General features: G+C 48.6%; 2 protein-coding genes across 3 annotated transcripts in view; one reads left to right on the forward strand and one right to left on the reverse strand.

Annotated features, from left to right (window-relative positions):
• SEZ6 (seizure related 6 homolog) overlaps positions 1-18944 on the reverse strand; it is a 96113-nt gene extending 77169 nt beyond the window's left edge. Inside the window, exon 1 of the mRNA XM_059998141.1 lies at positions 18447-18944. The gene's annotated coding sequence lies outside the window, so the exon portion shown is untranslated. The remainder of the gene's footprint in view (positions 1-18446) is intronic.
• PIPOX (pipecolic acid and sarcosine oxidase) lies at positions 642-13339 on the forward strand. 2 transcript variants are annotated; one of them, XM_059996326.1, is made up of 8 exons: positions 642-805; positions 2010-2158; positions 8600-8813; positions 9093-9275; positions 9827-9973; positions 10334-10492; positions 11081-11156; positions 11455-13339. In XM_059996326.1, exons 1-8 carry the CDS (start codon positions 692-694, stop codon positions 11583-11585), a joined length of 1173 nt encoding a protein of 390 aa, XP_059852309.1. In that variant the 5' UTR covers positions 642-691; the 3' UTR covers positions 11586-13339. The 2 variants fall into 2 exon arrangements, with proteins under 2 accessions (XP_059852309.1, XP_059852310.1); XM_059996327.1 differs by lacking the exon at positions 9093-9275.
• Positions 18945-24414: the final 5470 nt, after the last annotated feature.

Below are 24414 nucleotides of genomic sequence, written 5' to 3' on the forward strand. Positions count from 1 at the left end.
AGTAGCCCCTGCTTGCCACAACTAGAGAAAGCCTGTGCACAGCAACAAAGACCCGATGCAGCCAAAAATAAATAAATTAAAAAAAAAAAGAATTAGGCCTTACAAATCCCAGCTCTGTCCCACATGCATGCAAGAGTACTCATTTAGCACACTGCCCTGCACAGAGGGAGCCCTCACTCCAGGGGCCCTCACACCCTAGGCAGATGCCTGGTCTGTACCCTCTAGAATCTCCAAAGGAAATCAGGCTGGAGAGAGGGAGGCCAGCAGGGGGAGGCAGCATTCCGGGTGCCCAGCTTGGTCTAGGAGGCATTGAAATTCCAGGGCCGAAGGCCTGAGACAAAGATCATAATGAGACAGGAAGGTGGCATAGGAAAGATCCATTTGCATGACAATAATTGAGCCAAGAATAGAAAGCTAGAGGGATGCAAGGGTGAGGCTGGCAGCTGAGCCGGGCTAAACCTCACAAATCATACTACCCAGCTCTGCTCTGCAGGGGAGGCGGGGGCTCAGCCCTGTGCCAGGTTTTGGGGGTTGGGAGGAGTGGGGAGAAGGACAGGGCCCAGGGAATTGTGGGAATGCTGGCCAGGTTGGACTTTGCTTTACTCCTCCTCCTTCAGGCTGGAGCCCGCCTCCGCTTGCCTTCTCCTTTGTATGTGGTCTCTGAGGCTGTAGGGCTAACTCAGTGGGCAGGATGGCTGCTCAGAAAGATCTCTATGACGCCATTGTGATCGGGGCAGGCATCCAGGGCTGCTTCACTGCGTACCACCTGGCCAAACACAGGAAGAGGGTCCTCCTGCTGGAGCAGGTACCGTGTCCCCTCTGCACTCCTGACCTCAGGGACTGTCCCTTTCTCCTCCCCCAAGAGGGTTTTCTGTGGGGTGAAGGCCAAAGGGCCTGATCTTCACAAATTCTATGCAATTTGTAGCTTAGCTGCCTGGTGTGTTTCATGACAATGCAAAGAAAGTTCCACCCTCCCTGAGACCCAGTTTGGGTTTCTAGGCACATTTCCTCCTTTTGCTGCCTCCCAGATCCTGCTCTTGACCAAGAAGCACCCCAGACCCCATTCTCTTCTTTCTTCCCATCCAGTCTCTTCTGTGCCAAAATGGTTGCCCTGGCCCAGAAAAGTAATCAGTTCTGCTTTGGGTAACCTTAAATAGAGATAATTTGCCTAGAGGGAAAGGCTGATTTGTCAGTCTAGGAGGTAGGATTCTTCCCTGCATATTTCTGGCCTCTCACCCTGGAACCCAGCAGAGGCTTCTGTTTTTTCTGCCACCTCTGGATAATAGCAGCCTCCTTGTTTGATACACAGGAAATAAGACTTAGGTATTTATTTTTCCTTATAGAAAAGTGACCCCATGAAGTGCAGTCTACTGGCCACTGTACATAGGCCTGGGCCCTGTATATCCGCAGCCTTCCCGAGGCAGGTGCACCCAGCCCACCTTCCAAAGGTTTCTACCCTCCCATTCTGCCTAAATCTATCCAGGCTGGTTTTGGTTTATTCTTCTTGGTAATGAGCTGGATTGGTTAGAAACCTTTTTCATTTCTCTATCAGTTTTCTCAAAGCCTGAGGGATTCCTGGTCCAACCTTTCAGGAAACACTCCATCTTTTGCTAAATCTCAACATGGTTCTCTTGTCTTGAGCAATCTGAAACTACAGAGAAAGAGTCAGCATCAGTTTTCTTGTGCATAAAGATGAGGAGCCTAGACTAGAATGATCTCAAAGGTTCTTTCTGCTTCTCCATGAGTCTAAGTGGGGCAAGGTTGCAGCAGGATGACTGAAGACTAACTCACAGAGGGACTTCAGGAAGTGAATGATGTTAGCAAAAAGGATGCCTGAGTTAGAGCTACTGAAGAAATTCTATCCTGAAGCCAAGCCAGTAACTTGGCCACAAAGGGAGACTGTATGGAAATATTTGAAGAATAAGTGTTCCTTGTTGACAGCACATGATGAGTGGGCTCCGAAAGGGGAGGGGTGACAGCTGCAGTTGTCTCTTGTCCTCCTTCTCCAGTTCTTCCTCCCGCACTCCCGAGGAAGTTCCCATGGGCAAAGCCGGATAATCCGAAGGGCGTACCCTGAAGACTTCTACACCCAGATGATGGCTGAGTGCTACCAGATATGGGCCCAGCTGGAGCATGAGGCGGGAACCCAATTATACAGGTTGGGTTGGTGGGGAGAATCCCTTGGATCGTGGGGCTCAGCACCTGGGGGTGCTTTTACTATGCAAGAGGGCGGTGCCAGGAATACTTGACATGCAACGGAGGGACACGGGGCCTCCGGAAGTGCCAGACACGTGGAAGCATTCTGCTTGCTGTCATCGTCGTCACCCGACAGGTCCAGCTGGCTCTTGACAGTCTCTGAGTTCCAGGGCTGGGGTTAGACCATGTGTCCAAGGCTTGCAGAGGTTGTTTGGGGAAAACTGCTGGAAAGACACTGGGCAGATGCTCAGAGCTGGAGTTTGTATCTACATCTCCGTGGAACCGTCAGAGAACCTCTCAGGGCAGGGATTGAAATAGAGGAGAAGGCCTCTGCCTGATTCTTTATATTCCTACTAGTATCACAAACTTTCATGCTGGGTCCTCTCCCCCAGAACAACCCTTATAAATCCATTTCATTCTCTGAATACCTCCTCCCATAGGAGCAAATGGGGATGCTCCTCAGGCTGCATTGCTGACCAGGGAGTGAGCCTGCAGCTATTTCTCTGTTGCCTGCATGGCCTTCTCTGACCCTTAAGACCCCCCCTCACTGACCTTTCAAATATTCATGGGGAAGAAGGCAGACAACCCAGGAGGCAAAGAGAACTTTTACCAACCATGCTACCATCCCTCCCGCCTTCTCTGTGGCTCTTAACTGAACTTCCTACAAAACCACTGCTCTACCCTACAGGGTGGCAGTTATTTTAATGGCCAGGAACCAAGAGGTTACTGTTCTGTTGCAAAAACACCATTAACTTAAGAACAAAGTGAAATCCATTATGCAAATACAGCTAGGGCAGCTAATTACAGATTTATTCCAGACGCAGCTAATACACCCAGCACCCAAATAAAGGAGCATGTCTTGCTGAGGCGTGGCCTGGCAAAGGGATCTCTCTCTGTCAGCCATCTGTGAATACTGCTGAGTATCTTGTGTTAAAAGAACTGCTGAGGCCTTAGAGGGCACGCTTCATCCCAGCAGATAAGGAGGCAACTAGAAGATGTTTGGAAAGTGTCTGGAATCTTTCAGAGGGGAGACAATTCTGGAGTCAGACAGGCTTGAATTTGACTTTGTGCTCTACCTCTTACCAGCTGTGTGACCTTGGAAAAGTTTCTGTACCTCTCTGCGCCTCATTTTTCTCACAGGGCTTTGTGAGGATTAAACGAGACTCTTGGCACTATGCCTAGCACTTTTGAATAAATGGCAGTTCCTGCCACTTATTCTGGGTCAGCTGTATCCTATCTCCATTGAGCAAGGGGGGAAGAAAGGCAGAAGGAGACAGATGGGATGCAGCAACCATGGACATCGAGGGGAAGGGCTGCTGGAGAGAGGGAAAGGGACCCTTGGATAGGAGAATCTCATAATCTCACAATCCCTCTCTTTGGCAGGAGGACAAGAATTTGGAAGGGCTTTGGAACCAGGCAGGGCTGGCTCTAGATATCATCTTGCTCTGACATATTTAGCTGTGTGGTTTGGAGCAAGCTGTCTAACCTCTGTGAGACTCAGTTTTCTCATCTGTAAAGTAGGGGTAATAATGTCTATTTCCTGTGTCTGTTGTGAGGATAAAGTTTGTAAAGGGCTTGCAATAGTGCCTGACAAATCATCATCATCATTATCATTATCACTGCGTGTTTTAGTGCTTAGAATGAGAAACTAAGGCTGTTCTAAAAGTACTTGATCCAGGTTAACTCATTTAATTCTCCCCACAAACTCATGAGAGGGTTGCTACTGAGTAGTCAGGGTCTTAACCTGTAGTGCAAGTCACAGAATTACTCAACTTTCAGTCTAGAACAGGGTTTGTCAAACTTTTTCTGTGAATGGCCACATAGTTTTATAGGCTTTGCAGGCCATATGGTCTCTATTGCAACAATTCAACTCTGCCAGCAACTCAACTGTGCCATTGTGAAAGCAGCCACAGATAATATGTAAACAAATGGGCATGGCTGGGTTCCAATAAAACTTTATTTATGGACACAAATTTCAGATAATTTTCATGTCATGAAATATTCTTCGGGACTTCCCTGGTGGTCCAGTGGTTAAGAATCCGCCTTCCAATGCAGGGGACGTGGGTTCGATCCCTGGTCAGGGAACTAAGATCCCACATGCTGCAGGGCAACTAAGCCCGCGTGCCACAACTAGAGAGCCCGTTTGCCACAACTACAGAGCCCACATGCTCTGGAGCCTGCATGCTACAACTAGAGAGAAGCCCGTGTGCCACAATGAAAGATCCCGCGTACCACAACTAAGACCTGATGCAGCCAAAAATAAACAAACAAATAAATATTAAAAAAAAGAAATATTCTTCTTTTGCTTTTTATCAACCATTTAAAATTGTAAAAACCATCTTGGCTTGTGGGACAGACAAAAACAGGTGATTTGGCCCCTGGGTCATCGCTTGCTGCCTCCTGATTTAGGAAATACCACAAACTGGTTACCTTGTCCATCCCCTGTTTCCAAACAAGTTCATGCCTAAATCATCCCAGGTCAGAAGGCTGCTAACATACATTTAAAGACTGGGACATATCATAGCTCCTCTTAAAAGACTATCCTTATGCTTTACAGCCCCAATTATGGAAAATGAAGAGTAAAGTGAATGTTCTTTGAAAAATCTTTGAAGTTCTATATAGTGCTAGGCATTACTATTGTTGTTGTTGTTGTTATTATTAGCAAGTCCTTTCTTATGGCCAAACTAATTTACTCAGGCACACTAATTTATTTGGTTCTTTTACTTAGTAGAGACACAGAACAGATACTTCCTATTCCAATTCCTTTAGCTTTTGTTCCTAATTCTGATTTTCTAAATGATTCATTAGCTGTGTGATTCTTATTCTCCTAGGTTCTTCTGGAAGAACCAGCACAATATCATAATTGAACTGATAGATATGAACATATTAACTTAATGATATTTGATGATGATTTAAAAAAAAAAAACCTTCAGGAGTTGATAAGGTGGTTGTCCAATTCTCTTCATTCTGTTCTGCTGCTTCCTGTGACAGAGGCATACTAAATATGGGTGGCTCAGGATATTTGCATATATTCTGGGAACAGACGATGACACATGTGTCAGATCACAAGGTCTGAATCTTTTGTGATGTGTACAGCCAGGATGCTGATACCAAGAGCAAATCCCAGCTCTGTGGCCCATCTCTTTCCTGCCCCACCTTCTCCCTTTGAGTCCTACTATCTAGCTCCTGACCCGGGCTGCCCCTGCTTAGCTGACAATATCAGACAAGATCACAGCCGTAGGCAGTACAGCTGCTGCCAGAACCTGGTGGCCCCCTGCGCAGCTGCTGCTTCCTGTGTCTGCGAAGTGTCTGGCTTGTCAGCCACATCCCCTCCCTGGAGCAGTCTTTGTTAACCAATTCCACCTCGGCCCACTGAGCAGAAGATGAAACGCCAAGAGCTCCTCCCAAACCAACAAAGACAGCAGCCATTACCAAGTCCCTGTTGGAGTCTCTTCCCCAAGGTGACTCTGAGAGCTGGCTTTCCTGGCACTTTTAACCCAGAGCGGGGAAAGCTGGAGCTTGGGATGGGAGATGGCAGATGCAGGGAGAGCTGTCTGCCCCTCCCAAATCCTCCCCACTCCATCCTGCCTCCTGTCCTGCTATAGTAACTGGTGGAAATCCCTCATCACCAACTCCCTACATCACGTCTGAGGCTTTAGTTGGGCCATAGAGAAGTCAACAAGGCCCTTGGGAGGAATCTTCGATTATCTCTTCCTAGGGCCGGATCCAGCTAGGGTTGGGAGGAAGGCACAGTTAGTACCAAATGCTCTGAAGGTGTTCTGGGACTTGGGAGCTGCACTCTTTCCAGGGATCCCCAGCACCCCGGCCTCACTACAAGGTGCCGTCTTTCTAGACCAGCCCTGACCGCTCATTTCCTGGTCTTTTTTTTTTTTTTTTCCTGCAATGCCCTTGTCCCTTCTCACCCTCCTCCTCCTCAAACTTCGTAGCCTGGATCCGAGCAGAAAAAGAGGAAAGGGAGGCCCAGAGCATAGGGGTGAGAAATTGATGCAGAATGAGCAGACTGTTTATTGGGATCTAGGAAAAGCCATTAAGAAAATAAGTACTTAAATGATTTTCAATCTGCGCATGGAAGTCATCTATCTTCATACTGGGGGAAAAAGGCCCGTTCTCTGATCCCGGTTTTGATTGACTGCTTTCCAGTTCTCTAAGCATCTCCCACAGGAGCCTCTCACCTATTTCCCATAATGACAGGCCTTTGCATTTCCAGGCAGTGTTTTACATTTATTTCCGATTTGCTCATAATGGTCAAAAATCTCTCTCCGATCCAAGGCATTTCTCTGGCAGTGCATGGTTTCCCTCAGGCCAAATGGTTCAGCTGTGATCCACGGAAAATGAGAATTTCCCAAACGCACCTCCGGACTAAGGGAGGGTCCAGCATCACAAATTCAGATGGAAAATTTCCCACTGTTAGATCAATATCTGGGCTGAGAAATAAATGCCACAGGGGCAGAGAGCTGGAGCAAAATGATTACAATTGGCACAATTACATTCACCAGCAGAATCAACTTGCTGATTACTCCTAGGGATAGGGAGCTCCCGCTTCATCCACCGCAGGACGGCTTGGGAATTAGAACATCACTCAGCATTTCATAATTCAACAGATTTGCCCGTTGCTTTGGCGTGAGTTCATTTCCTCCATATAGTACATTCCTGAAAGAGGAGTTCTTATTTCAAGGAAAGAAGGAAGGAAGGAAGGGAAGAAGGGAGAAAGGAAGGGAAGGAAGAGAAAGTAACTGAATCTCAGAGTATGTGAGAGACCAAGGCTAGTATATTGCAGGCAGAGGTTAGAATATGCTGCTCTGGAATTTCCGGGCCAGGGATCTGACATTGTGACTGCTAAGGTGAGGTCTTTCCCAGAATTCTACACAGCTACAACCTCATCAGGTACAAAGGGCTCAAGAACGTACGCTTGGGTGCCTTAATCATCCTGTTGACCAAGGAGTTTACTAGGCAAATTTTCATTAACTGAGAACCAATCTGAAGTTCTTTTGGGGCCACAGGAAAAAGACAGTCTGCTGGCTAGTGGGGATTTCTACAGCATCTTTCCTCTGTTGAGCTTTGAAGAGGCAGAGGCGTTCACTGCTTTCTCACCAGTGGTGAATGCTGGGTAGGCGGGGGCCATGGCAAATGGATTGGGCATGCTGCGTGGCTCTGTGTACTGACACTGGCCCCAGGGCCCGCTGTGTCCCTACCCCCTCCCAATCTTCTCTTTAATCCCCCCAACCAGATAATGTGGGATTTGGAAGCATGTAATATCCATGAGACTCCATTATAGGCTATTACGAGCTTTATACACAGTACCTGGGGGATGTGTCGGGCTGATGCTTGTCACTGTGGCTGCTGAAACCGAGAGGGACTACAGGAATGGTCCCAAGGGCCAAAGTGACCCTTCTATTGTTTTGATCAGTTACCCCCAAAAGGGAGCTCTGATCTCTTGTGACATAGAGATGGAAAGCGTTAAAGAGAAACAGCTCTCATTCTCTTATGGTGGAAGAAACACAGAGGGATGTATAGGGAGAACAAAAACATTAATCGCTGAATTAATTGCTGGAGTCCTAAGAGGCCATCTCACCTACTGGGGTTTCTGCATGAGGGCACTATTGGCATTTGGGTGGGATCTTCCTGAGCATTGCAGGTTTAGCATCCCTGGCCCCTGCCCACCAAATGTGAGTGGCAACCCCCAGGCATTGTGACAAGCAAAAAAATGATCCATGCCATTTCCACAACTCCCCTGGTGTGGAACCACCAACAGTCCAACAGTCATGTGTTACAGAGGAGGAATCTGGGATCAGCGAGCAATCAGACCAAGGTCACAGAGGGGATGCTGGGACTGGACCCAGAGCCAGAGCTCCCAACTTAGGACCCTTTCCACAAAACAGGCAGCCTCTGAGAAGGAACTGAGAGATAGATCACAAGAAGAGACAAAACATTATATGACAAGAAAAAGGAACAGGGAAAAGAAACAGCAGGGAGTTGGGGAGGGGAAAAGGGATAAAGAATTGAGATCAAAACAGTGAGTGGGGTCAGGGGACTGGAGGAAAGGGAAATCTTATCAAGTTCATTGAACATTTACCACCTTCTAGGTGTGGAGATAAAAGAGGACTTAGGGTCTCTGACCTCAAGGGCAGGATGGATCCTGATGAGGGAAGATGGAGGGATAAGCAAACCAATAGTGAGAGCCAAGGGCAGACTTGGGGATGGGCTGGAAACCAGCACAACAATACTGGACTGTTACAACAGAATGTAGATGTCTTTGCCTGTTTTTTGAATGTGAGGCCAGGACTCCCCTTGATGCCTGGTCTGGGCCCCTTGCTGAAAAATGACAGAGAAGGCCCAGGGCCCGGACGCAGACTCTCACTCAGGTGTCTTTTTTTTTTTATAGGCAGACTGGACTACTGCTGCTGGGAATGAAGGAGAATGCAGAATTAAAGATAATCGAGGCTACTCTGTCTAGGCAGGGAGTGGAACACCAGTGTCTTCCATCTGAGGAACTGAAGCAACGTTTCCCCAATATTCGGTTGGCCAGGGGAGAAGTGGGGCTCTTGGAAAAGTCTGGAGGAGTTCTCTATGCTGACAAGGCGCTCAGAGCCCTTCAGGTGATACCGTGCAGCATTAGGGGCACTGCAGCTCCTGCTCTGGGCATCCTGGGTCCCCATCAGCCATCCCCTGATGCCCAGTTGGATGACAGCCTTTGCCCTGCCAGCTTTAGTCTTGACTTTTTGGACTGGGCAGTTTTATATACCCTGCTAGGCCTCACAATATGGGAGAGGAGATCTAGATTCTGTCCTCTCTTTTCTGCACTCGATGAAGGATTCTTTGTCCAGGGTGAACCACATACATAACTGATTTGCCCTTTCCTGCTCCTGCCCTTTCAGGATGCAATTCGACAGCTAGGAGGCATAGTGCATGATGGAGAGAAGGTGATGGAGATAAAACCAGGGCTACTGGTCGTGGTGAAAACCACCTCCAGGAGCTACCAAGCCAAGAGTTTGATCATCACAGCAGGTCCTTGGACCAACCGGCTCCTCCGTCCCCTGGGCATTGAGCTGCCTCTCCAGGTAGAGGGAGCTGAAAGCCTGAGAGGTGGTGCTTAAGAAAAGAAGCCTTGGACCCAGATGGACTTGAGTCTTCCATCTGCCACTTGCTAGTGGATGACTTTGGGCAAATTTCATTCATCTTCACCTCACTTAGCCTCAATTTTATAACCTGTAAAGTGGGGACTAGGGCTGTTGGAGAATTAAATTAAATTTTATATATATATATATATATATATATATATATATATATATATATATATATATATATATATATATAACCTAAGGAGATGGCCTGGCCTATAGTAAGCACTCAATAAACATGAGGTATTATTAACTCCTGGAGAGAGAGAGAAGTAGGCTGGATGCAGTTTTGGGAGAAGATTAAGAATAGGGGAAGAGACAGATTCAGCAATTTTTATGCATCATAACATAATGTAACATGTAAATGACATAAGAATTGAGTGAAACAAAGATGGGTGAGTTAATCAGGGCATCTGGGCTTATATTAAAGGGCTACGGGACCCCAGAAATGCTTTCTCCCTTCATTTCCCACTTCTTCTTCCTGCTCCAAGACCCTGCGGATCAATGTGTGTTACTGGCGAGAGAAGGTTCCCGGAAGCTATGGTGTGTCCCAGGCCTTTCCATGCTTCCTGGGCTTCGGCCTGGCTCCTTACCACATCTATGGATTGCCCTCCGGAGAGTACCCAGGGCTGATGAAGGTGAGCGGAGAGGCCAAGAGAAGGCTAATAGGGGCCCAGGCAGATGTGGGGCAGCTATTCTAACTTTCCTCTCACCAGACTCCCTCAGATCCCAGTGGGCAGGAGCAGGAACGGACTTCACTATTCACTATGCGCAACACAAGACCCCTGGCTGTCATGGAGCCCTTCCTTTGCAATCATAGGGTTGGCGGGGGAATGGACAGCTAGGCAAACTCATGTGGCAACAAACAGCATCTGTCAGGACTGGGGAAGGCTGGGATGATGGATGGGGTGCATTCTGTGTACAACCTGCCCCCTGGGTTGGGGGTGGTGTGCAGGAGGCCAGCCATCCCAGCTCACACTGCTCTGATTGGGAGCCAGGTCTGCTATCACCACGGCAACAATGCAGATCCTGAGGAGCGGGACTGCCCTGCAGCTTTCTCAGACATCCAAGACGTCCACATCCTGAGCTGCTTTGTCAGAGATCACTTACCTAACTTAGAGCCTGAGCCTGCTGTTATGGAGCACTGCATGTACACGGTAAGGGTGTGGGCAACTGGGCCAGGCTCTCTTGCAGCCCTGGAGAACAGGGGAATGAGACAGACTGGCCTTGTGCAGCTCAGGCTGGACTCTACCTGACCCCTGACACAGTATGTGACTTGAAACAAATGAGCTCATTCCTGCGGGTCAGTTCACCTCCACCAGAGAGGGCCCACTAGAGGTTATTCGTATTCTTTTTCATTAGGAAACTAGGCATACGTCTGGCAGTCCTTCACTATATTTCCCAGAAGAGCTCTAAAAGAGTTTTTGGCAAGATGTTCTAGTTGAGCAGGCCTTAGGGACAAAGAGAAGAGACAGATGTCACCAGGGCCTGAGGCGTCTTCGCTAAAGTTACTTTACACGCGTTAACTGAGCACCTACTGTGTTCATAGCTCTACATGAGAAGAGACAGATGGACAAATGAGAAAGACTGGCGTACCCTAGGGCACTGGCATGCAGAAAGCATTCCTGTGCCCCATTCCTATTCTTTCTGGAAAGAAATCCAGCTGAGTCTCCTCCCCTCTGAGCCTGCAATTCTTCTTCCTCCCTCTATCCTCAAAGGACACAGGTGTGATTGTTTCTTTCTAGAACACCCCTGATGAGCACTTCATTCTTGATCGACACCCAAAGTACGACAACATTGTCATTGGTGCTGGATTCTCTGGTGAGCCTGAGCAAGGGAAGACGGGGTGCCTTAAAGATGACCCACCTCAGTGCCAGGCAAAATGGTGTTTTTCATGCTTTTAGTTGGACAGAGAGGGGCCAAAGCATAGACCTTGAGTGTATAAGGGGGTTAAGAGGGGCTATCAGAGAAGAAAGGGTTCTCACGGTGGGAGGCAACTTCCAGCTTTGGGATGCGACCAATGGGGAGGTTAGCTCTATCTGGGGACTGTGTAGGGGACGTCCAGGGAGTCCAGTACCTGTCTCTGAGGATGCCTGACCACCTGTTCTCCTTTCCCTAGGGCATGGGTTTAAGCTGTCCCCTGTTGTGGGGAAGATCCTGTATGAATTAAGCATGAAATTAATGCCATCCTATGACTTGACACCTTTTCGAATCAGCCGCTTCCCCCGCCTGGGCAAAGCCCACATTTGACTGGCCAGCTGCTTCCCTTCTGTGCACAGGAGCTCGGAACAAAGCCCTCTTCTGGGAAAGACTTCTCAGAGGAAGGAAGTGTCTGTGAGATGTTATCCTTTTTTCTTGCCCCTCTTCAGTTCCCCATAAACACCAGCTGATTGAATTTACCTTCTTTCCCTAGCCAGCTCCCCAATCCCACAATTTTTTTGCTTCAGAAGTTAAATCAGATATTCTATGATCACAGAGTAGCAAGGACCTTGAAGCTGGATCTCTCAATAAGGAGGGGGCATAAGGACTGGCTCAGGAGACCAAAGCAGTTGTTAAAATTCTCTTCACGGGGGCATTTGATGAATTTGGGATAGATTTGACTAAGGCTGCCTGGGGGAGAGTAAATAAGATGATCTGTAGACCACTAAGGCCCTTGGCATTCCTGTTCATAAAACTAGAGCCACCCTCTATCACAAACTCCTGTAAAATTTGGCTCATCTTGGGTGCACAGTAAATGTTTGTTGCAAAAAATGTGTTGAACAAACAGATAAGTAAATGACTGCATTGCATGAAAGCCTGTGGTGGGCTTTATTTTCCATGTGACCTTATTTCTTATAGACTTTAACTGTCTAAATTAGCACCACAGAATCCATTACCCCAGGACTCCTTGGGGTCTTTATCCCCTCAGTGCACCACACCCTCTTTCTCTGGATTCTTTGTTTGGTTCTCATCCTCTCTCTGGTTCTATAAAGATGCTCAGCTCCCCAGTCTCTCATTAAGGTGTATTGTCAGGTCTTTATGAAGATGGAGCTGTTCTACCAGAAAGGAAGAGAGAGACACACTCGCTTAGAAACCCTGTTCAATGTTTGAATGTTAAATGTGCCATTTTATTATCATTAGGATTGCTCCCACTTAATGAAACGGCATTAACACCCAGTCGGCTGGCCTCCTTGCACTAATTGCTTTGGAAGGAAACAGGCTCATAACTGCCCCAGGGTGGGTGGAGGGGTGAGAGGTGTAAATAGAGACTCAAGCAAGGCTGAGTGCACTCAGATGAAACCCAAGCAGGAGCATTTCTAGACAGGGCCAGTTTGACCCAAAAGAACAGGAGTTAAAGTGCTCTGGGGAGAAAAAACTGGGACTGGGTGGGGTGGAAATATTCGAAGGAATCGCTGAGAGGGGAAGAGTGGGAAATGGAAATAAGAGTAAAAATATTCCCAAAGGAAATAACAACACAGAGGAAATTACTCTTCAATTGCCTTATAGGCCTAGGCACATGGATTAGTACTGATTTCTCCTGGGAATTATAAAAGCCAGCCAATCCTGTCAACCCCACGCCAAGTCTGCTTCTTGGGTGCTCTCACTTAGTTCCCTGAACCACAGCCTCTGTAAAGTGGGAATAATCCTATCTGTAAAACGGGAATAATACTATTGATACATTCCATGGATCAACCTTGAAGACATAATGCTAAATAAAATAATCCAGACATAAAAGGACAAGTATTGTATGATTCCACTTGTGTGAGCTACCTAGAGTAGTCAAATTCATAGAGACAGAAAGTAGAATGGTGGTTGCCAGGGGCTGGAGGGAGGGGGGAATAAGGAGTTATTGTTTAATGGGCACAGAGTTTCAGTCTGGGAAGATAAAAAAGTTCTGGAGATGGATGGTGGTGATGGCTGCACAACACTGTGAATGTACTTAAATGCCACTCAACTGTACACCTAAAACGGTTAAGATGGTACATTGTAAGTTATGCATATTTTACCGTAGTAAATAAAAAGGGAATAATAATACTGACCAACTCTACAGGAGTGTGTGAGGATCCAATAAGATCATTCATTCATTCATTCATTCAACACACAAATATTTGTTGAGTTCTGCTGTGTGCCAGGCACTGTGCTAGGCATGGTGGATGTATCTGTGAACAAAACAGAAATCTCTGCTCTTGTGGTGTTTACAGTTCAGTGAGGAGAGGACATGTTAATAATACGTATAAATAAATTGTATTGTACATTAGAGGGTGACAAGTGCATTGGGGATAAAACAGAGCAGAATGGGGAAGGTAGAGAATGCTGGGGGAGGGGCTGCCCTTTTCAATGGTGGTCAGGGTAGGACTCATTGAGGAGGAGGCATTTGAGCAGACTTGGAGGAGAGGGAGTACACCATGCAGATACCTGGAGGCCTGTAAGAGAATGTGGTAAATTGTAAAGCAAGGTATCGTGTTATTACTGAGAGAGAGAAAAATGCAGTACAGAGAGGGATCAGTGTAAGATCCTGCCAGCTCCCAAGCTGGCAAAGTTGGGGAGGAAGGATGTTGGGAACCTCTCTCTCCCTCTCATTCCATGGCTGCCCGCAGCTCCCTCTGCTCCTGCTTCTCTCAGTGCCACCCTCCTCCCCCAGCCAGCTGCAGCTCCCCTTCCAAAATATCCAGTCTTATTCAGCTTGCCGGTGACAGCTAAAGGAGGGGACAAGTGTCTAGAGGAGGCTGAGAAAGGACAAGTGGGGGATGCTGACAAGCCCTGCCTGGGCTGGCAAAGTCTCTTTAGAAATGAGCCAGTGTGTCCTAGAAATAGAGTGCAAGCAAGGGCAGGGGCAGGGGCGTGTGGGGTGGGACGGGTGTGTGTGGGAGGGATGAGGTCAGGGAAGAGTGGAGAGAAACAGGAATTGGATAAGAAGAGACTGGCAATGTGCAGGCCAAGAAGGCAGGTGAGGACCTGCAGGGGTGCTGCACACAACCCAAGTGGGAGGAACTGAGCATTTCTTACTGAGCGTGGGATGGGGTCATAGAGGGGAAGAAGGGATGTAGGAGATAGAGTCTGTGGATATGGAGAAGAGGACTAGACATTGTAGATGGGCTCGGAGGACAACCTGAGGGTTTTGGTAACTTTGAAGGATTTGCCAAGCAGACCCACCAGCGTTATCTCCCTGCCTACCTTCTGCTTGAGTGTGGCCAGGCATCCACTTTCAGGCCGACCCTACCTATCTTCAAGATGGGAGAAAATCAAAATAAATCAGGCAGGCAATAAGAGACCTCTGGAAGGGCAACTGGGGTCCTCACAGGCTGCAGGGGAGAGATAAGGGCAGTGAAGAGAAAGAGGCGGGCATGGTTGCCAACCAGACTAAGGAAAACAGAGGCAGGCTCAAAATAGATTGGGGTTGGGGGAGGGAGGAGAGGCAGCCCAGAAAAGAAGGGAAAGCAGAGGCAATCGATGCCATTGCGACTCTGACCCAGTTCTTCATTTCTCAGCCTCATCATCTGAAAAATTAGGGGGTGATGGGGAAAAAGGGAAAGACTGAGGAGAGTCAGGGGAAAGTAATTTGAGTCCTAAGGCCTAGGCAATTGTGGGGTACAAGTCAGTAATCCCAATGTGAAAAAGAGGAGGTATATGGTGTAGTCAGTACGAGTTAAACACTAACCAGAGTTTGGTATCCCAGGACAGGTTTAAGAGCTTAAGGAGTGTGATTGTAACTTGGAATGAGGTTCACCTGTCTAGCAAGGTAAGTGGCAGCAACAAGGACGAGTTAATCTGGGGGTACTAGGCTGGAGTGACTTGATGCTTGCATTTAACTTCTCAAAAGAGTGATTAAAGAGAATTTGGTTATTGGATATTCTATTTCAGTGGTGGGCTTCCCATGCAGCAAGAGGGATTTAGGTTAGAACTCGGGGAATCCATCCCACTAAGTAGATTTGTGAGATATTAAAACATGTATATAGCACTGCTTAGGGTATTCTTTCCTTGGAAATCTTTAAAACCGAGAAGCCCACCTATTTGGGTCTGTATAGTCTTGCCTGAAGGCCAGGACCTCCCAACAAATCTCTGGAAGACTTCTGGCTAGAGAGGAGGTAGGGTCTGAGAAGAGATTCTGGGCAGGGAGAATGAATGTAAGCACCTTGGAGGAGAGGTGAGGCATAAGGCAGGCTGGATCTGTCAGGCAGGAAGAAGCAGCAGGGACAAGGGGCAGGAGTCTAACAAGCAGGACCCAGTGGCATTTACATAACTTTGAATAATGAATAAGCCCAGCTCTGGGGCTCCTAGTCAACATGCTCATCTGCATCTTTATTAGGCTTTATAAGTGATTCAGCTCCCTACCCTTTCCCCCCAGCCCCTGCCCAGCCTGCCCCAAGCATCGGGTAGTTGATTGCTCATTATTTTAGACTAGATTTGTTTCACCAACATTCAGTGAGGCATGGAGTGGGGGACACAGGAGGGAGGAATAAATCCAAAAGGCAGGTGGAGCGGAGGGGTAGGGGAATGAACAGAAGCAGCAGCCACAGGAAGGCAGGCAGACGGCTGCGAGCTAGGAACGTGGGCATAATTCTCTGAAATGCTCCTGAGGCCAGCATCTTCAGGAGAGGAAGGTTTCTTAGATTCCCCAAAATGTGCTGGGTTCAAGTCCCACTCAATCCCCTGTCTCCCTTACATCTGTTGCCAAGCCCCCAGCAGGCTTCTCTCTCAGCTCCAGTGCAGTGCTGAGCCACTTGAGCAGCCAGATGAAAACTGCCCCCAGGGAAGTTCTCACTTTTTCCTGAGGCAGGAATTTTGCTATTTTCATGAAAAAAAAAAAAAATCTACTATGCTTTGCAAGGCCAGAACAGGCACCAGGCATATTAGGGGAGAAAGTGATAGGAACAGGCCTACGTGGTATGTGAATTTGTAGAGAAGGGAATGCTTGTGTCCATAGAGAGTTTCAGCCCATCTGGAAAGAAAAGCCTGGAAAAGATGGGCAGCCCTCGACTCCTCCAGGTAGGCATATTAGGGCCAACTGCTCTGGTCTACTGGCAGGAGGCAGAAGAAGTATTTAAGAGCCTGGACGAGGAGTTGGCAGGAAACTGGTAGGGGGAAAGGTAGAGCACTTCTCAACCCTGGCTGCACATTAAAACCATCAAGAGAGCTTTAAAAAATATGATGCTTGGGCCCCACCCAAGGCCAATTAAATCAGAATCCCCGAGGGAGAAGGCCTTGGGCACAGTAGTATTTCTTAAAAAGCTCCTCAATGATAGGACTTCCTTGGCAGTCCAGTCCTTCTACAGCAGGGGACATGGGTTCGATCCCTGGTTGGGGAACTAAGGTCCCACATGCCGTGCTGAGTGGCCAAAAAAAAACCTCCTCAATGTTGTTTGGATGCTGATTTGAACAAACTAAGTTAAAAAAAAAAAATATATATATATATATATGTAAAATTTATTACATTATTAATATTTAAAATCAGGAAAATTTAAACACTGAATATTTGGTACTAAGGAGTTATTGATAATTTTTTTTAGGTGTGATAAGAGTATTGTGATTACATTAAGGAGTCATTTTCTTTTCTTTGAGGGGTAGATACTAAACAAATATCTTCATTGTAACAAAGTGATATCATATCTGGGGTCTCCTTCAAAATAATCCAAGGGAATGGGGAAGTGGGCCAGGTTCAAATGAAGCAAGATTCACTGTGTTGAAAATTGTTGAAGCTGTTTGGTGGATAAGGTTCATTATACTATGTTTTTTACTCTTTGTATACAAAACAAAAACAGTTCCTTGAGTGTTTCTAATATACAGCAAGGTGAGAACCCCAGAGCCAGGCATTCAGCTGGAAATGGGCCACCATGGCACCTCTGTGGGCACAACTGACTTTAAGGAGACCAGGTTTGTGGGACCCTAAATGATAGGTGAGAGCCCTGTCCTCCAACGCCCTAGGCTTCAGGCAGAGTCACAGGGACCACTTGTGAGGAACCAGAGCTGGCAGTCAGAGATGCACTGGGGGTGTCCAAAGAGCCCTTCAGGCTTCCTCCCCCACCCCAGCACAGCCTCTGGGGACTCAGGCTCTATGCACCAGGCCAGGAGGCTGGACCAAGGGGAGCCGCCTGCCTGCGGCACCCAGAGCAAGCAATCAGCCTGTCTCTTCTCTCTCAATCCCTGCCCTCTCTCGATTGACTCCACAGGAGCCAGGCCCCCATCTCAGCCGGCAACACCCCCTCCCCCCCCCCCCCCCACCCGCAAGCCGTCACCACTGCTTCCCAGCGCTGTCACCCTCCCGACGGGCTCATCTGCCTCTGTCAGGGAACATTAGCCCAGCAGACTTCATCAAGGACGTGAGGGGAGGCTGAACACCAGTCCACAGAAGTATGGGCACCCAGGCAGCCACCCCCGGCGGCTGCCGGCAGAGCTGTCTGAGCTGCTGAGAGATTCGCGGGTAGCTTGATCTCATTTGCATATCACTTCTTTAACGAACACATTCACAAGAATCTCAAATTCTCAGTTTTCTACTCTCACCGACAGATTGGATCTCCTCACACTTGTCCCTGACACGGATCAACCATTCCCACGTTCTCCACATGCTCTTGAGAAATAACTTCCCGCCCTGCCGAGGTGCAAGGTATTCCCTCCCCCACCCCGCCCCTCCCCTCCGAACTCAGCCCCGCCCCCATAACTCAGCCCCGCCCCCACCCCACCTCCACCGGAGCAACCATCAGCTCCACCATCGCGCTCAGCTTGGGGCTCGCTCTCTCTTCTGCGCTCCATTACCTTCCCCTGATGGCCTCTAGGGGCTGGGCAGGGGAGAGAGTTGGAGGGGGTCTATTGAAGAGATTTTTGGAATCTGTGCCTGCGTATCACCCGCTGCCATGAGTTATTTCAGCGCCGATGTTTGTCTCGAGCTGATTATTCCAACCCGAGAACAGGTGGAGCAGCCTGTGGTGGCTTATTCGTCAGCCAAGGCCATCTGTTCCCAACAAGCTGAGATTTGTAGCTGATTTCTACTGGGGAGCAAGGAGTGGGGGCGGGGAGGGAGATGAAGATCACCTCCAGGCCCCAGGAGACTTACTCCTCCCAGACCTTATGCGAGGTTTGAACCCCTAGTCCTCCCCTTCTAAAATCAATACCTTCTCATTTTCTCAGAGAACTCACCGATCAGTTGACTCTCTGAAACAGCGAAAATACTTTTTCCTTAAGGGGCTAAACCTTCTTAGACGGAGTCAGGTATGAGAAGCAGGAATCCATTAGCTAGGCACAGTCTGGCCATTGGGTCATGTCCACCCTTACAGATCTTAAAAAAAAAAAAAGTATATAACCATAACACAAATATCCTAAATGACCTTCTTGACTCTCAGCTTCTCCTCACCCCACTCCACCACCGGTCCCTTCATCAACACGAGTCTCCTTGCCTAAACCTGTCACCTGCAGGGCTCCAGGCTGCATGGGAGGCCATGTCTGGATCCTCTTATCTCCCCCTCCCCCACTGCTCCTCTCCCCTAAATACCCTGTTCAAGTTCCACCCTCCAATCTGTTCCTCTTCCAGCTTCCATTCTCTGCCATGCCAAGAGACGCCTGCTGCTTTAAGAATGGCTTTCCCTGAGCAAGGGATCTAAGCAGTTTCTAAGCAGCTTTGCCACATGGTTTACCCCTCCCCGCCCAGGGCTACTATTTCTATATATGCAATGCTGGGAAAGACGCTACTCTTATAGTCACACTAATATGACAATTGGGGGCCTTCTTTGGTGTTTGACACAGATACACATCTGTACTGACTTAAAAGAAAAATTGTATGAAAACTTTATTACAAGCACAGATACTTCATCTAGAATCCCACACCCCCAAACAAAGCTATTTCTATTTTTCAGCAGTCTCATCTAACGTTTATCTATTTATCTGTTTTCACATGTACTTTTGTCATGTGTACATGTTCCCTTAAGAACCCATTCAAAGAGCTTAAGACTGCCTCACTTTCGAGTTGGTTCTCTAGGCTTATTTTGCCAGTGCCTGGGAGCGGAAGCTCCTTTTCTCCTCTTAAATCCTGTCCAGTGGCTCAGTATGTGGTTCACTGGAAAGACAAGCCCCCACAGATGAGCTCCTGGACCCTCAAAAGCAGGCCATGGACCTGTGCTTCTAGTGCAGAACCTTCCAGGGCAGTGCCACTCACTAGGGTCAATCTCCCTTGCTCTCCAGAGGACACTATTCCTGTGGGGGCCAGAAGCAGCCCTTAAGCAAGGGTGCCAACCTGTAACTGACGCCAGTCCCCAGGATTAAATATAAGCCACGAGGCCTATTTCATCATGTACAGTTTCATATTTGCCTCGTCATCAGTTGTTGACCTGTCTTTCAAAGAGGTAAAATTTCTGAAGCTATTGGCTGTATTCCCGTACCAGGATTTTTTTTTTTTAATTCTCCACTTTCAAATTCCCTAGTGTCCTTTCTTCCGCAAATCCTTTTGCTTCTTTTTCTAATCTAGTCAGATCGTAGATGTGGCACAAAACATATAAAAATTTATTAAAATGTGGAAACTCTTTGACTCTTAAACCACCGCAAGTATAATTTGCCTGGATGGTGTCAAAACTTAATATCCTTTTTGAGGTTGTTTTTTTTTTTTTCCATACTGTCATAGCTGACTTTTGATATCTAAAGCAAATTCTATCCACGCATTTAAGTATTCCGCTGGGAGATTTATGTCACTGACTTCAATTGCAAAGCACACATCCTTTTCGGAATCTCCCTCATGTACATGACCCATCACTGGGGCTGACGCTACAGAAGATTCAAGTTCTCTGTAAAATTCCTTCTAAATAAATCTAGCATCCTTGTTAACTTCAAAATGGCTACTGCTCTGGAAATCACTCCTCCCAGATCAGATCCCAGAGAATGGTCTGGATTGTTCCATTGTACTGTAATGAAATTAGATTGAGGTGAATAGAGCCTAAAATACGCATTCCAGGCCATGTGGAACTGTTATTCATATTGTTGGCACCGTTGTTGAAACACAAATGTGATCATGTATGGGGGATGCTCTGAGAATTGTTAAGGAGCAACACAAACGTGAGGTTGACATTCCCCCCCCCCCCCAAATTGTCAAGAAGTGCTTCCTTCCTAAGGGCAGGCCTTGGTGAATACCAGGCACACAGTGATTTGAGATGAGGATCATGACAGCAATTCTTGGCCTTCTCGCCTCCCCCTTCACCCTCTGACAAGGCCAGAGTAGCTCAAAGACGCCTGGCCAGTTGCTGGAACCAAGCTGAGGACCCTGCTAGGCCGGATGTCACCTCTCTGGGCCTGTTTCCTCACGGGGACAATGATACTTCACTGAGTTGTGATAAAGGTTAAATGAGATGTAGGCAAAGTGTATAAGCACTGGGGACACAAGTAGGTGCTCACCATGGTCATATTGATTTTGTCCTCCTCATCCTCTGGGTCACTACTGACAGGCCGGGCAGGCCCCTCAGCCCCAGTTGCTACACAGCTTCAGCTCCTGCTGAGGACTTCCAGTAGCCCTTAAAAGGGCGGGGAACAGTATCGTCGGGTTGCTGCGCGAGGAGACCTGTCCTTATGCTTCTGGAATCCTTCAAGGGCAACGCCGACGGGCTCGGTCCTGTCACAGGCTCAAGGACCTTTTAAGAGGCATGGCTTCCGGGTAGAGCGCGGGGGCGGGTGGGGGACGGGGCGGGGAACCTCCAGACGGAGGCGGAGCCAGAGGTTCCGTGCTCCGGAGGCCGAGGTCATGCAAATGAGATATGAATATGCTAATACGCCCGGGTTCCCAGTGAACCGGAGGGCGCTTGCCTGGCCAGGCAGAACCAGCCCGGAAAAAGGAAAGGAAATGAAGAGGACGCGGAGGCGCGTGGGGCTGCTGGACGGAACCAAGCCCAGACAGCCCTCGCGCTGGGAGAAGACGTCTGTCTTCTCCCGGCCCCACTTGCGCCACCCATCGGTCCCCTCCGGCTCCTCACCAAGGGTGATAAAAAGGTGGGGGTGAGAGGTTCTGTTGGCAGCATTGAGGGGCTCTGTCCGAACCTAGGATCCAAAAGATTCTTGCCAGCAATTCCACCTTGTTTTACAGATGGGGAAACTGAGGCCCAAGCGGTCAAGGCTCTTCTCCAAGGTCTCAGTGCTAGCGGCAGAAGCGCTCAGTTTAGCAGGTTTTATTCGTCTGATTTTGTTTTGCTTCCACTAGGGTCGGGGGACACCACTCGGTAGGTGAAAGAAGCAGCAGCCCCAAACGTGGCAGAACTTGGTACATTACCAAGCATGTCCTGGACTGCCCACCAGGCTGGAGGATTTAGAAAAGAAGACTTCCTGGGGAAAGATGAAAGGCGTTGGGGGTGGCAGCCAGTAGCAGTAGCAGGCAAGTACAAATGATCATAGACTGGTCTGGAATACGTTGCTATGTAAAAAGTGTCGCAGCTTCCCTGAGAACCAGCTCAGAGGAAATGAAAGGGGAACAGAAAGGATTAGGGTTAGATTTAAGGCAGCACTTTCTCCCAGGGGTGATAATGGGGCCCTTTCTTCAATGACCAAGGAAGGCTGTGGACTCACCCTGTCCCTCCCACTTCTGAGGCCTTTGGGAATCCATCTCCCTCCAGTCCCACACGGGCCTGCTTGGAGGACAGGAGTGAATGATTGACTTTGAAAAGTCCCCATCACTCAGGTAGGAGATCCTTCGCCTGGATGGGCCTCCTGGGCTCTTTGCTGAGGGTGAGGACAGCAGACGCGCTGGCTCCAGGGCCCTGGGTGGGGAGAAGCAGCAGTCATGGCATCTCTTGCAACACACTCCCTGCCAAATGGATTCAAATTGGCTTGGATATGAACATATGATTAAAGGAGAGGCGCGATTCATTTATCAGGAGAGATTAAAGAGCAGCATCTGCGCAGCCTAGCTGGGGGACAATTAAGGAGCAAATTGCTAAGTGTCTGTGCCACCAGGCATGGGGGTGGGGCATGGGGGAAGGGCAACTGGGATCATCTGCCAAGAGGACACAGGACGAAAGGAGGTAGTTCGGGAGTCACCATGTGCTGCTGTCGTCTCTGGGCACAGACTGGGCACCATGTGGAGCCTCACAGGGTCCCCCCCCTCCCAATGCCTCTTATCCAGGATTCAGAGCAATCCTGAGGGTCTGAGATTAGAGAGGAAAATCTAGCGAGGCGGCTTTGAGCCTGGCACAGGGACAGATTTGCTGCCTGTTTTGTGGGAATCACTTACATTTTAGGGACCAGAGCGACCATGAGTGCACAGGTGAGGGCAGGAGCGTATAGAGCTCTGAAGGCATACCCCAAACGAAGATGGACTCTGATGGCCTTGCAGGTCCCTGGACTTCCCTGAGGAGTTTGTGCAGAGGGAATTGCCTTCCTCCCAGCCTGGAGCCCAGAATGCTGGCCGAAGGCCTTTTGCTGAAGCTTGGAGAAGTGTTGGTCATGTGAGGTGATGTCCAGCTTCCCCAGACAGCCTGTGGAGTTCCCTGCCACCACCTCTATTTCCCAGCCTCAGGGCCTTTGCTCAAGTTCTCCTTTCTTCCCAGCACACCTATCCCAGCAATATCTACCTGTGGAAGTGCTATCCTTTCTTCAAGCCCCAGCTCAAAATACCAGCCCCTTTTAGAAGCCTTCCCAGTCCCTCCCCACCCTCTCTCAGTGAGAGTGTCTCCCCTCATAACTTGCCCAAAGCAACTTCTTTGTCCTTTTATGTCTCATGTAATTATTTCCAAAGGGATCTGCCCTAACCCTAACACATGAGCCCCTGGAGGACAAACACTATGATGTACTCCTTTCTACTCACCCAAAGCTTGAACATATTAGGAGGTCAGACACACATATTTTTTGTGTTTAACTCCTCCACTAGAATATCCGCTTCTTGAAGGAAGGGACCTCACCCATCCCCAGCACTTAGAACAGTGCCTAGACCATAGCGACAGTTATGAAATATTTGACTGTTGAGTGAATGAGCAGATGAATAATACATATTTTCCGACTTGAACAAAGCCCTCCGCCCCAGGGAAGGCTATTAGAGGTTGATGCTGGGACTTACTATCAATAATTAACCAAAGGCCTGAGCCAGTGTGGGTGAGCAGAGTTGGGATCTTGTCTGTAGGTAGCAGGGACTTTTGTCACACTAGTTCCTGGGAGGAAAAAAGTGCACCGAGCTATCTGAAAGCAGGAGTGAAAGATGTGAGTGACAGAACTGAACATGAGGAGCCAGCAGTTTAGAAAAAAAGTGACTTCACTTTGACTGACTTCTCTATTCCACCTTGGGGGCAGCTTCTTTTGTTCAAGGTGCAGCCACTTCACACTTCTCTCCCATTCATTTTGGGGATGACATTTCCCCCTCTTTCCCTTTCTTGCCCCTTTCTGGGTGGGTGACATCACCAGAGCGTCAGCATCAGGCCTGTCTGATCCCCTTTCTTGCCTACCTGTCCAAACCAGAGGAGCCTGATCGGCCAGCTGTAAATACTTCATGCACGCAGGGATTATAACTGGTCACATTACAGAAGGTAGAGGAGGAGGAGGAGGGAGTCATTTGTTTCTTGCCCACTGCCTCTCAGCTGTCAGTGAGGGAACCACGTGTGGACTGGGGCATGAAGGCGGAGACTGAGCAGCGTGGAGAAGCCGGCACGCCCAGCCTATTCAAGTTGCCCCATGGCCAATGGGGTTGGAGGACAGAGAGAGTTCTGCCAAGTGTTGATCGGAAAGTCATCTTTGGGATGACTAAACTTAAAAGAGAGAGAGAGAGAGAGAGAGAGAGAGAGAGAGAGAGAGAGAGAGGAGATAGGATCTCTGTAATTGGCAAGATTTAACAATCAGAGGGACCTCAACATTCCCAAGTGGAGGCCAGGGTAGGCCAAGGCCTGGACGGCTCTGCCAACCTGAATTACAATCCACGGGCTCTTAAAATAAAAGGTGGGGTTTGTGTCTTCCTTGACCAGCCCTCTCATCCACTGCCTCCGCCTGCTCCAGAGGACCTGCCAAGCTCTCTGAGCAGCATTGGTCTGATGTGGGAGCAGGTCAGGGATGAGGGTGATTCCCCCAGGTCCCCACCAGGGTCCTCACTCTGCTCCCCTGTGACTACCCCTGGACTTTACCTGAGCCTGAAGGAACAGGCAGGAAAATTGGCAGA

Source organism: Delphinus delphis, chromosome 19, assembly GCF_949987515.2.
Source record: "Delphinus delphis chromosome 19, mDelDel1.2, whole genome shotgun sequence".
Classification (NCBI taxonomy): domain Eukaryota; kingdom Metazoa; phylum Chordata; class Mammalia; order Artiodactyla; family Delphinidae; genus Delphinus; species Delphinus delphis.

What these genes read in the sequence shown, in the direction of transcription:
- PIPOX (XM_059996326.1), top strand. Translation starts at nt 692, where the DNA reads ATGGCTGCTCAGAAAGATCTCTATGACGCCATTGTGATCGGGGCAGGC. An exon ending in GCGGGAACCCAATTATACAG is followed by an intron (nt 2,159 to 8,599) that starts GTTGGGTTGGTG and finishes TTTTTTTTATAG; the next exon opens with GCAGACTGGACTACTGCTGC. An exon ending in TGGAGCACTGCATGTACACG is followed by an intron (nt 10,493 to 11,080) that starts GTAAGGGTGTGG and finishes GTTTCTTTCTAG; the next exon opens with AACACCCCTGATGAGCACTT.